The following is a 16425-nucleotide window of genomic DNA, read 5'->3' as shown; positions in this document are numbered from 1 at the left end:
TATATAACAACAGCCAACAAAATTAAGAACTGTTTGAACTTAAATTAGAAATATATCTTTTATTATAATTTGGGATATTTTTATTTTATTTTACATAATTGATACAAAAAAGGAATAAAATTATAGAAATTGATCAAATTGTTTTCTGATTAGTGGTGAAGTATAAGTTATTACTTCTGCTTGGGACAGGCTCTTTATTAATAAGAATAAACCTGGTCAGAAGAATTAAATTCTAAATAACATTTATTCAAAACTGCAACATCCTGTTTAACTCAATTAACAAGGCCTTTCGAATATACGAATATACTAGATAACTAATACACGAGTTTAAGAAAATATGGCTTTCTTTTTACCTGTAAAACACACATGTATTGAGGTAATTAAACCATATTAAAGTGCTTTTTGTTTGCCATGTCTTTAATTTGACAAATCTACTTAAATTTAATTGAAATAGTTTTTTACTTTTACTTTGGAACACATTTCTTTTTTTTTAAAAAGGTTATCAAAGAATGCTATATGAAAATTTTATTATCATGACTATATTAAATATCTTGTCTAACAAAACAAAACAAAGGTCTCATTTTTAAAATTTATTAAGTTGCTTTAAATACTTTTTTATATATATACATGTATCAATAAAAAAAACACTGTAGTATTAACTTAACTCAACTGACACCATAAATCTATACTAGGCATAAGTTAATAATGTTAATGGTGAAAATAGTCCAGTTACCATTAGATACTTTTGAAACATTCAAAATAAAAATTGAATAATATTAGTAACAATTCATTTTTGAGATTATTTGATCAGCTTATTTTATTCATATTTAAAAGTTGATAAATATAAATATGTAAGTGTTGATGAATATTGTGTTGAAGCTATATTATGATTGATTACTGTGAAAATTTAATTTCAATACTATATTAAAACATTTCCTTAATTGATAAAGTTTAGTTGATAGATACAAAGAATATATCTAGGTTGGTTTAGACTTGGTCGAGTACGGTTCAAACTAGGTCGAGTACGGTTCAGACTAGGTCGAGTATGGTTCAGACTAGGTCGAGCATGGTTCAGACTCGTATGTAATGGTTTGTACTGGTCGAGTACAAGTTCATACTATTAAGCATGGTTCATACTACAGTCGAGTTTAATCAAGTAAATTTCAGACCAATTCAGACTGGTCGAGTAAAAATCAGTACAGATTAACAACACTTTGCAATTAGGATAGCAAATAACACTGAACCAACATAAGTTCGCTCCAACTCCGACCGAGTACCATGTTAAGAAGAAGAAAAGAAACAAACGTCCAATATGTCACGTTGAACTCCTTTTAGGGTCCCATAATAATAATAATAAAAAAAATCAGTGCCATGATAATTGGAATAAACCAGAGGATAAAATGTCTCCTGTCATTTGTTATATGTGACTTAATATAAAAGAAATCACAGTTAAGAAAACATATTGTGGTGCGATTTTGTTTTCTTTGTCTTTTTTTGTTGTTGTATATATAGGTGGCACGGTAGTATTTCCTGGCCATAAGGGATAATGGTAGCCTTTATAGAATTTTCACCACTTTCTAACACTGCAAAAAAATCTACATTCACAGTTAACTGAAGTACTTTCATTTTACCATTCAGAAATGAATTTGGATATGTACCATGACCGTTTACTTTTTTTGCTATTTTTAAATTCCTAAGGCCACTAGTACTTTTAGGTCTTTTATGGTGCAGTGAATGCAAAAATTTAAAAAAATTCTCAAAAATTCATTTTCATCTGTATATAAAATTATTTCATATTTTTCTACACCTGATTCATCACTCAGTTTGGGAAAGTATGTTCAGTTGATACTGTATTTTTTGTCCAATCACACTGTTTAGATACATTTACCTAAGTAGGGTACACAAAAGAGCAACCTAAATTCTGGAAAGCAAATACTACCGTGCCACCTTAACCAAGACATAACAAACTTGAAACCAGTCATGACACCTATGATGCATAGACTTCTTATTTTGGAACATATTACAATAAAGAATACTAGTCTGCACTCATTTCTTACCCAAAAAAATGAAACATTACATCCCTACCCCATCTGGCAGATTTTCACTTTTTTTTCATCTTACCATTTTTACTTAAGGAGTGAACAAAACCCAAATATATGATGTTTCAAATCAACACAGAAGTCAAACATGATGATTCAGGAGGAATTAGTGGATTGCCAACTCTGTTTATGGTTAATCTGACTGAAAGAAACAGTTTTAGCACCAAATCATGAAAACTGGTATTAAAGTCCATTCCACATTTTACAGCATGCCTTATATTACTTTAAACATTTTCAGATTATGAGAATAATACAACAAGAGTCTTTAGATTGCAGTTAACTATTATTCCAAAATCTGTTTGACAATACATGTACTAGAACACATCTCTAAGTTGACTGTTTGTCTATTTCTCATGTATGCATTAAGTTAAATTATGTCCCCTTACATAATCAATTTGCCTTTATTGTGCTTTTCACTGTCAGAAAATCTTAACAACTAATGGTATTTGCATGGAAAATGAATTAACCATTTAATCTTGCTGATATAACATCATAAATACATTCTTTGTCAAAAATAAGGTCTATTCAATGTAAAGAAACCCCTATTTCTATCTCTATTTCAGACCAGTATGAGAGCTTAATGAATAAGTAAGGACCCCTTAACCACTAACTAGTTCCCCAAAAGCCCTAACTGGTGTCATGTTACATCAAAACTACAAATTAGACCTCAAGAAAACTAGTATAGCTGTATTTGTGTTGAAAAAAATAAGAAATTATGCAGTTTATTTATTTTGGTGAAAATAATAGGATGTACATGCAACCGAAGAATGTCGCGTCTCAAATTTCAGTGGTTGCACATGTGTCAGACACTGCGAAAAGTCAAAGCGAGCATTTATAATTAAAAATGTAGTGCAAGTTACATAAAAATAATGAATTTTTACTTTCTAGGTAAATTTTTACATTATTACCTACAGATCAGGCAAAATTTGCTGAATCAGCAATTTTTACTCTCAGGGGTGGAATTTAAGGCTTGTTTTTATCATAGTTGCCCTTAATCAACTTTGTATTGATAAACTTACAAATTGCATAGGTAAAAAAAGTTCCTTTATTGATTTAGTGTAAAAATATATATCCCCCTTAAGGTGGCACGGTAGTATTTCCTGGCCATAAGGGATAATGATAGCCTTTATAGAATTTTCACCACTTTCTAACACTGCAAAAAAATCTACATTCACAGTTAACTGAAGTACTTTCATTTTACCATTCAGAAATGAATTTGGATATGTACCATGACCGTTTACTTTTTTTGCTATTTTTAAATTCCTAAGGCCACTAGTACTTTTAGGTCTTTTATGGTGCAGTGAATGCAAAATTTAAAAAAATTCTCAAAAATTCATTTTCATCTGTATATAAAATTATTTCATATTTTTCTACACCTGATTCATCACTCAGTTTGGGAAAGTATGTTCAGTTGATACTGTATCTTTTGTCCAATCACACTGTTTAGATACATTTACCTAAGTAGGGTACACAAAAGAGCAACCTAAATTCTGGAAAGCAAATACTACCGTGCCACCTATACACATATCGTCAAAACTTCGGTCAATTAGAAAGTATATGCAGTTTCAAGTTACTGATCTTTATTGTTGTCGTGAATTAATATATTATACTTTTAACTCATAAAATTAACAAATTCATACATCAAAGATCAAACATTAAAAACACTGAAGTATATAACATTGTATAAATAGATCGATTTGTGTGTGTTTTTGACACTATGCTGTTATTGATAAACAGTAACCTGTTACATTATCCCTTTAACAGGTAAATATATGGCAAACAACTGTATTACCTGTTTCATACACCTTTGATTATTGTTCCGAGTCATGTAGTTCAAATCAATTCAATGTTTGATTAAAGTCTCATCTTTCAACAAGTTCAATCGATATTTATAAATTGTCAAACAATACTGCATAAAATGCGAGCTATTCTATATCGAATTAAGAGAGACTTCTAAATTGCATCGACTAATAGAAGTTCCCATTGAAACTTTGTTATTATAAGTGTCGTAACATCTTTTCCTGTTTGAACTAATAGTCCTTACAACACAATAATTTTGGCCCCTTAATAAGACTCAACTAAAATATGCATTTTGCCGTGCAGACTGACCGGAACCAGCATTTTATCGAATTTGTAATTCAGTACAATACAATAATCTCATATATACATATGCATACATCATATATAACACAGGGATAGTATCTATCCTAAGTAATTTGACACACAACTTTGTGAACCCAATAAAATTTACTTCCAGCAACAATAGTAATAAATATCTATTAACTTCCAATAACATTCCAAATGATAAATATCATATTATGAATACCCGTCATTAACAAACACTTGCCATCCATGTCAAACCAACTAATAAAGTTTGGAAACCTGCGCACGGTGCAATGCAAAAACCGTTTCTGGAAAATGATGCCGTACTCCACCATGATAATGATTATTTAAAAAAAATACGTCTACGTATGTCTACGGCTAGAATGACCACCTAGACACATTTTTTTCACGAACCCACGAAAAATGAATTAACATAACAAAACATCAGGTCACCTGACCTATCGAATCATACATCATTGATCCATACAAAATATCACAGCAACTTTAAGACAGTATTTTTCCGCTATACTGCGAAACGCTCAAAAATATATTTCTTTATCCTGTATACCGTTTGGAATATGTTCTGTTATATATATTTCAGTCGAAATAGTATTCCTGAATATTTTTTTCCATTTGGAACTTAAATTAACAAGGAACTACTGTTTCGAGATAATACTACATTAAAAAATGTGCTATGAAGTTCTGTTGAAAATATATAAGATTTCTACGCCTTAATATCTGAAGCGAAAATATTGATAACCAAATAAATATAAATATACAAATTATAGCAAGACAAGTTTGTTTACAACCCAGGCACTAACAACAATTCTGGTTTGCATACCTTCAGTGTATAATTTGTATTTGGAACGATATCACAAAGTTTTTCAGAATTGAATTAAATGCGAAATGAAATGTAAAATAATCGATAGCAATCAACTGCCCAAAGAAAGTCCAATAAAAAGTAACGGCTTATAACTATTGTAGGAAGTATCTACAAGTATAGCTTTTTACATCTGCTTATTGTTGTATTAACGTATTCACCAATATTAATTTCATTGAATCATATGTAAATATATAAAAGTAAACATACATTTTTCACTTTGAAAATAAAAAAAATACATAATACAGATATAAAAAAAATGATAGACACAGAAAATATATTTTTCAATCCAATAAAAGGTAGAACTTGTTAAAGCTCTATTTTTACCTTGAACCGACCATTTATAAAGGTATGATTCGGAAATTTGTATCCATATCCGTATATTAATACAGGGATTTAAATTTACAGTGTCATACATAACTACAGATAAACAAAACATACACAAAATGGCGCAGGCAGCTTTTAAAACTTGTGAAATTTGTGTTTCAAGTCCTGGACATAACTACTGTCAAGAATGTGATCAGTTGTTTTGTGATGGATGTAAAATATCTCATTTACGGACAAAGATGACCAAAAATCACACATTTCAAAGTGGTTCTAATATCAACCCGGAAGTCAAACAATACTGTAACGAACATGATGAAAACTTTATATACTACTGCAGGGAATGCGATGCACCAATATGTAAAATATGTGTTATTGAAGATCATAAAAAACATGATTTATGTGAAATCAACACATCATCTGCAATAAACAAAGCTGAGATCGAGAGCGATATCAACATTAAGCTGAACATATTAAAAACAAATATAATGGGTATCGAGCAAGGAACACATGCATATCTCGGAGATATCGATGGAGTCATGCATGCCATAAGAAAAGAAGGTTTACGGTTAAAAGAGCTTATTGACACAGAAGTGGAATATCTGATTAGATCAGTGAAAGAACAACAATCAACACAACTTCAAATCTTACAGTCTATGGGTGATGCATTTAAAACTGATTTGAATAAAGTAGAGGAACAGTACAAGATCTTTCAAAACGCACAACAGATAACAGAAACGTCAGCATTGCTTTTAAAAGTGAAGGAAATAAAGTCACAACTCGCTGCAGTAGAAGTGCAACAGCTCACTAGCATGCCAACGGTAAAATATGTAAAAAGTAGAGCACAAAGAAGTGAAATAAAGAAAATGATTGGAGACCTAACATTCAGGTGAGTTGTTCTTAATTATTGGGTCACAAAGTTCAATAGGCATCAATTTTGGGATGCCACGTAATATAATTGATATGTCATTGAATATTGTAAAATCCTATTTTATTCATATGATTTCATAATGTGGGAGTGGCGAATAAATTGACTCCTTTAGTTGCAGATTGAAAATAGAAATTATTTAACATTTGGCACAGGCATTTGTCTTAGAAAACAAATCCTATATACCTTAATATAACACAAGGTACATATTTAATCATTTTGAAAAATGTCATCATGTCGCGACATTCCGTTAGATGCCGATTTCTTTTAAAAATTTAATTTGTCGTAAATCTGAATTGATTTTTCTACACAATGATGTATAGCACGCCTACTTTTGTTGTCGAAATCATCCGTAGCAATCCTACCCAAGTATGGTAATCTCAACTATTTCGTCTACCGACGCCAATTTGGGAATAAATGTTTCGCAGTCAAGGGTATCTTCCCGTTCTCAAGGTCGAAATGTTTCTCAGAGTGTTCTGATTTTATTTCATTTCATACGTTTAGTCAAGAGAGAGTCTAAATGATATCAATAGAATCGGAAAATCTGAGTTCTAAAAATAGAAATTCCTGACTTATTAGACCATTAGACAGGACTAAAATAACACTTATTAGGGTTTGTTTCACATAATCTTTTACGAATTTACAATAAAGGTAATAAAGGTATTAAGAGAAAAGCTGACAGTTTTTTGTACCTAATTTTTATTATAAATCAATCACTGCGGAAAAGAAAGATGTAGTATGATTTTCATAGAGACAACTATTCACAAAGGACCAAAATGAAACAGAAATCAACAAAAGTAGGTTACCGTACGGCATTCAACAATAAGCAAAACCAACACCGCATATTCAGCAATAAAGCGTCCTGAAATGTAAAACAGTTCAAACTAGAAAATTAAAGGCCTTATTTATGTACAAACAAATGAACGTAAATATGTAAATGAAGACACCAGTAGTATACCACTGTGCGAAATTCATCAATCGATTGGGAGAAAACATATCCGTGTTTTTTTTCAATCTCAAACTGAGGGAAACACATCAACTGTGAGAGAAAAACATCAAACAACAGGAAAAAACTGAAGTGCATAAAAAAAAAAACGACTATGCATCACGCACAGTAACAAACTGTAAGATAACAACTGCCATTTGCCTGATTTGTTACAGGACATATTAAATTTTAAGACAAATGGTAGATTGAACCTAGATTTGTGGCTACCAAAATCTCGAACTTGCATGGCAATGTTAAACATAACAATAACATAAGAACATGACAGGACTAAAGTACAAATCAATGGAAGAGAAAAACACAAATAAACTATACAAAATAACATTTCGACATGCTAATAGTTAACAAAGATACCACGCTTTTCATCTACATAAGGCATATCAGTGACGCTCAGGGTAAAATAGTAAAGATAGCCATACAAAGATGCAGAGCATTGATGACCCAAAATTTCCAAAAATTGTGCCAAACATAGCTAATGTTATCTGCCTTGGATAAGAAAATCCTTTGTATTCAGCATAATTCATACTTTTGCAAATAGTTAATTTATAGAAATGACCATATAATTGACACAACAACAAACAACCATCACTGAATAACAGGATCCTGACTTGGAACAGGCAAATACATGTAAAATTTGGCATGCTTAAACATGCTAACGGGATCCCAAATGAAAGTTTGAAAATATCTTGCTTATATATTTAATTGAACGCCGCTAATTATGTATGATTCATAAACATTTGAATATTGATGCAAACATTATATTTAACGAACGCATATCGTTAAGGTATAATTTCTATATTTTTTTTTTAGTGAAACGGGAAAAAGAGAAGAACCCCTAAAACAACGTGCAAGTCATAGGTATTCATTCGTATTAACCAGTGAACGACTAACATATGAACAAGTATATGTCACGCTCTGCTTTTGTAAATAAACAAACAGATAACGATACATCATAGGCCTGTTCTATGAATGTGGAAAGCTTTTTAATTATTTTTTTTTTGTACAATTAGAGTCGTTAGCAAATATAGCATTTATTCGAAGTCGGGAAGGATCCTCTAATTAATCATTTTGATTAAGATAACATGTATTTTCAGATTGATCTTGAATGACAGAAGTGGAATAAAATTCCCGGACCCTAGCTTGAATTGTGTCACATGTATTTTCAATATCAGATTTGTGATTTTCAATATCGGACTCGCTGTTATCAGACACATTCAGCTCATTATTGCTTGGAAATTTACTACAACACTAAAAAGGAATGGGAAACCATGTGCTGTTACTGTTATACCACTGTCCCAGGTTAGAAGGAGGGTTTGATCCCGCTAACATGTTTAACCCCGCCAGATTATTTATGTATGTGCCGTTCCCAAATCAGGAGCCTGTAATTCAGTGGTTGTCGTTTGTTAATGTGTTACATATTTGTTGTTCGTTCATTTTTTTTTACATAAATAAGGCCGTTAGCTTTCTCGTTTGAATTGTTTTACATTGTCTTATCAGGGCTTTTTATAGCTGACTATGCGGTATGGGCTTTGCTCGTTGTTGAAAGCCGTACGGTGACCTATAGTTGTTAATGTTTGTGTCATTTTGATCTTTTGTGAATAGTTGTCTGATTAGCAATCATATCACATCTTCTTTTTTATATGATGTTAAGGTATGTTTGAGAAATAGTGATAAGTTGTATTGGAATTTTACTAATCGGTTGATATGCTATCTTTATAGAGACACTTCACCAGGTTCAGGTACAGATGCAACACTTGCAGGTAAGTGTGATGTTTTTGTTTTTGTTTTTATTTTCCTTTGATATATACAGCAGCAGCTTTGGATACAGTAAGATAATAAAAAGGTGGAGCGAAAGATACCTGATGAACGATCAAACTCATAAAATGAAAATAAACTGACAACGCATGACTTATAAAAGGAAAACACAAACAATAGTACACAAAACACAACAGAGAAAACTAAAGACCTAGTAACACGAACCCCACCAAAAATCTGGGGGTGATTTCATGTGCTCCGGGAAAGTAAGCAGACCCTGTAAAACATGGTTAACCCATCGTGTTGCTCATGTTACAAACCTTGTAACAAGTCTTAATTCGTAGGTACTAAGGATACGTCTTAATGACCAAATTCAAACATGGAATTTTTATACTTTTTTTACACTAAAAGCAAATCAACTATTGATCACAATGCCTTATTTATTCATTCCTGAAATATTTTGGTTGCCATAAAAAAAAAATTTTTTTTTTATATAACATGTATAAGTCAAATTCTTCTTTTCTCGTTTAAATTATTTTGTCGTGTGGGGGTCTTTAAAAGCTTACTATACGATATTATTTTTTTACTATTGTTGAAGGCTGTGCTGCGATATATAGTTGAAATCGAATGTTGAATGTTTCATGTTGAAATCGAATGTTAAAAGTTGAAATCGAATGTTAAATGTTGTATGTTGAAAACGAATGTTGATTGTTGACTAATGAAAAAAGGAATGCTGAATAATGAAAAAAGGAATGCTGAATGTTGAAAACGAATGTTGAATGTTAAAATCGAATATGGAATAAAATTTTAAAAAGTATGAAAACAATAATGTAAACTGTTTAAAACGAATGTTGAATGTAAAAAATCGAATGTAATAAAAAAAGATTGATTTTTATTTTTAAAGTTGAACATGTTGAATATTGAAATCAAACGTTGAATGTTGAAACCGAAATTTGAATTTGAATGTTGAAATCGAATGTTGTATATTGGAATCGAATGTTGAATTATGAAATTTTAATGTTGAATTACGAAATTTTAATGTTGAAAACGATGAAATAAAAAAAAAAGGAATAAACAAATTTCGAAAGAAAATGAATTTTGAAAAAAAATGTTTAACCAAAAAAATATAGAATGTTGAATATTGAATCAACTTGACATCCGTTAGGAAAGGTGTATTTTTTGTTTTTATTAAATCCTTTTCACACATTTTTTTGGGAATAGTAAAATAACTATTAACTTTAACTTGTTTGAATTTCAGGACAGAAATTGTTACTAGGTGAGTATTCGTGTTTGTATGAATTAACAAAATATTCATTGAATAAGATTGCCTTATTGTAGAAAATACTGATATATGATATATTCAAATGGAAATGAAAGAAATAGTTTTAGCATTGTCATCTTGGTTAAGCTATTTAATAGTTTATATTAACATGAGCCGAGTAATTGTCAAAAAGATGTAAAAAAAAAACCAAATTATCCAAGCGCAACTATTTTATTTATTTTCTTCAGATATGTTCGCTAACAAAATACAACCAGCTTGTTTTAAATATATACTAATATTGAATTACTTAAGTAATGAAAAACAAGATTCACATATGGCCGTTGTTGATTGATGCAAACACAGCGTTTTGTTTTGAAAGTTATTTCGATACTACACGAAAACTGCCTTGGAAACTGGTTCTGCACGTTGAACAAAATACACCCAAAGTGTTTGCAATCTTAATAAACACCTACACTACAATGGGCTAACAACGTTATAACTATTTAGTTTATACAGTCTGAGTTACCAAAACGATATAAAAGATAAAATGAAAAAGACTGCGTTATTCTATACATTGGTATTGACTTTTTTTTCACAAATATGTTTATCTTATCTAAATTTGAAAAAAGTGTGCATTTCATAAACAACATGTGAAAGAATCATAGGGAAATGTATTGATATGACCGAGTAATTTTCTAAGAGGACTTAAATTCATGTTCTTTTTGTAAGAGCAATTTCTTTAATTCATGATTGCTTAATGTTAACGCGTACTGAAATAAATACATGAAGTTCAAATATTCTGTGATCTTCTTTTGAAACATATTTTATATTTAAGTATGCTGTTTGGCATCTTATTTGATATTTTTGTTGTATTTGTTCTTTCAGTATACCCCCTTTGTAAGTATTTGTGTCATATTATTATCATATTTAGAAAAATAAGGTATGCATAAGTGTCAGTACAAATAAAACATTATTTTTTGTATTACATTTTTTTTTTAGTTAAACATTTTGGAATTATTAAATGCTCTGCGCATTTTTGTTAGGATTTGGTCTTTCAACCGTTTATATAACAATCTCTGTGATCTCATAGTGATTTCCTCGACTCGATTGTTATTGATTGATTTTGATTTTTGGTGTTTTAACGCAACTTTTAAGCACCGCATTTAGGCCATATCGTGGCGACGTTTTTATTGGTGCCCGGAGAAAACCACCGACCTTGGATAGGAAAACTGAAAATCCTAGTCACTTAAGATTAGAGTCGAGTAATTACAGTAGTAGCCAGATAGACCACTTGGCTATCCTCCATTGTTATTAAACTGTGGTTTGATCGACAGCGGGTCAAGCCAAAACCTAAGAATGGTTGTCTGCTGGTTCTCATCTTAGCACTTGACTTTAATGAGTGAGATCAAAGACTGATTGTGTCGGATAACGTGTCCGGATATGTTGTCGTGTCTTTCTGCGGACTGTTGCCTTGTGGGATTGCACGTTCAAAATCTGGATCAGCATGGCGGTCTTAGGATTCATATTCACATTCACATTGTTATCGTCTTCAATGATAAAATGGGGAAAGGAAATCTAAAAAATGTCAAAGAGAAAAAAAAACGACCAAAGAGCAGATATAATAAGAATTTAACTAGACAGCCATTTATCATAATAATCATTAAACTGTTTCTTGAGTCATAAGTGGTTTTACTGTAGACAAGATTTGCGTTGAAGGAGCGAAGTATAATTTGTTTGTATGCTAATAATTTTCCTGTTTTAACACGATTTGTTCATTATATCCACATTAAATGTGATTACCACATTTGTGTGTACTAATATAAATCTCTTTCTATATTTTTCAGCAAGTTGTAAGTACAATTTAATATCGTTTTCATAACAGTGTGAGCGAGACCATTTCATAGCGCGCTCGGGTTATTAATTGACTAGGTTAGATTAGGTGAATGCTTGTCTGTTACGCCAACCTATGAAATGTACTTGTTAATTTAACAAAGACTAAAAGGCGGAAATCAACGGTGGTATTACACCTATAGTTGATCAAGTTGATGTGTCTCGGTTTTAGTTTGTAATTCGACTCTGTTTTGACTAATCGAAGAATTACTTCTGAATTGCGGTACACTACTGTTGCTTTTATTTATTCAACAAAGAAGAAGAAACCTACCTCAGCGGATCACAAGTACATGTACTACTTAGGATGGATGGTTTACTGATTATCCAGGTTATTCTTTCTACAGAAAGTTTTGTTAAGACACATTTATATTTTGCCAATTTAAAATATTATCATGTCTGTTTTGTTTTAGCATCGTTGTAAATATAATGAAATTTGATGTGAGAGGATTAACGCTATAAAACCAGGTTCAATCCACAATTTTTTACATTCAAAAATGCCTTTACCAAGTCAGGAATACGTCAGTTGTTGACCATTCATTTGATGTGTTTTGGGTGTCACTAGTAAGTCGTGTGTGTACCAAATGCACTTCTGGCGTATTAAAATCGTTAACTTGTTGCCTTTTAGCTATTATTCGTGTGTTTCTTTGTCTATTGTGTTCTCCAATTTATTTATTTTGTAGTCCTGTAATTTTGTGATGTCATTTTAATATTATATTTCACATGGCCATAAAAGAGGCTGAATCTGCTTACGCGTCCAGAGCACCTGAAATCACCCCAAGGTTTTTGTGCGGTTCGTGTTGCTTAGTCGTAGTCTTCTGTGTTTCGTCTTGTGTACTATTATTTGTCTGGTTTTTTTTTACCATGACGCTGTCAGTTTAATTTAGATTTATGAGTTTCAATGTCCTTCTGGGATCTTTCGCCCCTCTTTTTATCGTTTGCTATATTCTGGTGATCATCCATATTTATAGCTTTGAATTAATGGAAACATATTTTTGTGCATTCCAAATGTCTTTACCACAATCATTTCATGTTTACTTGAATTTGAAATGAACTAATGCGACTGATTATCAATTCATATACACATACCTTAAATGAATTTGGCTAGTTATATATCTTTTTTGTGGATGTAGCTCTTCAACTGTTTTGGTCCTTGGCTTTACACATGTATATTCTGCTTTGAGCGTTCTTTATGAAAGTAAATCAAGAATAGCGCTTTCAATTCGGACGCATGAAATTTATAACGTGTTGTTTTCATGTTTTGTACTATACCATGTTGACATAAGTAAGACAAACGATTTATCTAGTAGACTAGGTTCTGCTAACCGTTCTGATTTTTTTGGAGCACATAGGATCAACCTCTGTTTTTGATTTGGTATGCGTTTATCTGTATACATTTTTTTGTGAAGTGTTATTTTTTGGGTTTTTGTTTGTCTTTTTGTAGTCTATTGATTTGTTTTGTCATTAAGTTGTCGTCTCGACACAAATAAGTTTATAATATCACATTGGTATTTTACGTCTTATTTTTTATATCCAATTGTTTGAATAAATTGTTCTGAAATATCTATCTATTTTGTTATTATGTTATTTACCCTATACACATTGTTTTACACTTGTCCTCCATATTTATAGTGTGTGATAACATTGTTTGAGGGAATTCGACGTTTGCTGTACCACTGTTCACTCCAGTGCAATTTATGACAATACCACTGCATCAATCAGAATAATTTTTTTGTAGTGTTTTAAGAAATGATTTTGCTTTGTTGTCGCGTATTATTTGTCAAACACTCAATGTTTTAAAAAGACGAATTTTCTGTATAAAGTCAATGATTATGTTGACTTTTGAAGGCCAAACTTTCTACAGTCTTACATACGCTAATGAAAGATCAAAAAACTATACCAATACATAACGCCATGTTTATGAAATTATAACGAATATAATGGTTAACAAATTTTTATTCGTTATTGCAAAATAATGAACTTAAAATATCTGACATTTTCTCCCTACCCAGTTTACCCCTATACATTTTTATGATGTGAACTGGTCATTGTTATTGAATCGTAGGCAATTTGATTGGATTAAGTTGTTAGTAGTTTACCTTCAAACTTGTTTATGCTTTTCATACATGACTATTGATTAATTAGAACGTGCATGAATGTGTACGGTAACTAAAATGACCTTCAAACTGGACACTGGACGAGTCAATATGATTTTTTATCAATGAAAGTTAAGGTATGAAAGGTAAGAATTGCCACTTATTCTGTTTTCACAAAATTTTCGGAATATACAGTTGAAAGGTTATTTTTTGAAAGCCTATTGTGAAGATTAAAGAAAAAGTTTGCAAATAATCCGTTTTGTTCCATTAAACAAGTCATTTTCGTAAGAGAAATGCCGAAATATATTTTACGCACGACTACGGCAGGTAAAATTATTATTTATCCTAATAAAAAAAGCATTTTTCAATCTCATCGGAAATTGTTGATTACAGTTAATCCCAAACTTAAGAAGTAAGTAAATAAAGTCAACCTATGTCCGATCTGCCTATTTCTGCACATCAAAAGTCAATACGATCGTTTTAAAGTCAATTTCGTCTACCTCACAAAATCTTGTTAGGCACTATAGCATGTTTATATTTCAAAGATATTTTGTGTTTACTTAATATGTGAATTTCATTATATTTGTAGTAAGTCAGCTTTCCCTTGTTTGTAAGTACAATTTGATATATCCTTATCATCATTAAAACTCCGACCTCAAATTAATTCATAATCAGTGGGTTACACAAACTGAGTTTAACAAAAAATGAGATGATTTTTCATTTGTAACTTGCCAAACGAGATGTATGTTTCAAGTTGAGTAATTGTGTGTTTATATATTCAAATAAGAATGTAAAACTTGACCTGAATTAAACATGTAAATCCAAGTAACTTTCGTGTTAGGTTGTAATTTTTTGTGGAAAGATATGTTGTATATTAACATTTTACACGTTATAAAAACTCATCAACACGAATGAGCTGAAGACGTATTTCGCAGATACTTTATTTAGAGTTTTACTCTTTCTAGTCTACTTCTAGCGATTTTCTTATATACTGGATGTATTTTAATTACGAAATACCATCTTTACATATTTGCGACGACTTATGTTATTTTTCTACTCGTAAAAATAAATCGCTCGCGAAAATAAGTTGGTTTACCTTTTTTCGTCATAGATCTTTAAATAACACATAAAGAGTTGTATGACCAAAGACACAAAAAAGATTCATAGTCAATTTGATCTGAATGAGAACCTTTGTAAGAACCTTATTTTCTTAAATAATCGTATGTTCCAATGACGTGCGCATTTATTATTGTTTAATTGACTGCATTCTGTATTTATTCAAAGTAGATTTGGAACAAGTTATTTTAACTTACTTTAAAGCAACTTATTTTCGGGAGCAACTGATTTTCGTGACTTTCGCGAGTAGAAAAATAACGCGAATATAAATTGTCGCGAATATGTCAAACTTGGACCATTCCTTATATTGAACTTTATCAAATAAGTAAAAAAATCGCGAAATAAAAAAGCCGATAAGTGGTTCAAAAAGGGTAAAACGCGAATATGAATTCCTGTCCTCTTTACTGGTGCGATTGCTGCCTTGTAGCGGCATTATATTGCCCATTTTCATTTTCAAAGTCTACAGCTTTGAATTATTAATGGAATAATTTAAGTTATGTTTTAATTTAACATAAGGCCATTCTTTTATTTCATCTATCAACCCACAGATGAATGGATCATATTGACTTTTCTGCTAAATACCTGAATTCTAAATCCTGCATTCTTTTTGTCTGTGGAGACACCGTATCGTATAGTAAAATGTCAAATCACAAAAACATTAACGGAAAGTACTTAATCAAACGACCAAAATTCATGACTTGGTACAGGCATTTTCTTATGATGAAAATGAGGGATTAAACCTTGTATTTGACCTAGCCAAACCGCTCACTTTTACTGCAGTTCCATTAAGTTTCATAATATTGACAACGATTGTTGAACAAAAAAAACCCAGACATAATAAGTAAAAATAGGGATAGACCAGTCAATATTGTGTTCTACATGTTACAATCTTATTCACTATAAAAACAAACAAATAAAATAGATAACTATAGAAGCTTTACTTCGAATGACTCTGAGATATTTTATAACTCAC

At 31.0% G+C, this 16425-nt stretch overlaps 1 protein-coding gene across 1 annotated transcript; it reads left to right on the top strand.

Moving 5' to 3' along the window:
- The first annotated feature begins 5513 nt into the window (after positions 1 to 5513).
- On the top strand, positions 5514 to 12931 carry LOC139484498 (E3 ubiquitin-protein ligase TRIM9-like). The gene is made up of 6 exons (XM_071268229.1): positions 5514 to 6295; positions 8148 to 8195; positions 9057 to 9097; positions 10351 to 10368; positions 12198 to 12203; positions 12924 to 12931. Exons 1-6 carry the CDS (start codon positions 5529 to 5531, stop codon positions 12929 to 12931), a joined length of 888 nt encoding a protein of 295 aa, XP_071124330.1. The 5' UTR covers positions 5514 to 5528.
- The last annotated feature ends 3494 nt before the right edge of the window (positions 12932 to 16425 follow it).

Source organism: Mytilus edulis, chromosome 8 (genome assembly GCF_963676685.1).
Source record: "Mytilus edulis chromosome 8, xbMytEdul2.2, whole genome shotgun sequence".
NCBI classification, from domain to species: Eukaryota; Metazoa; Mollusca; class Bivalvia; order Mytilida; family Mytilidae; genus Mytilus; species Mytilus edulis.
The sequence above is the reverse complement of the archived record's forward strand: the minus strand, read 5'-3'. Positions and strand labels throughout refer to the sequence as shown.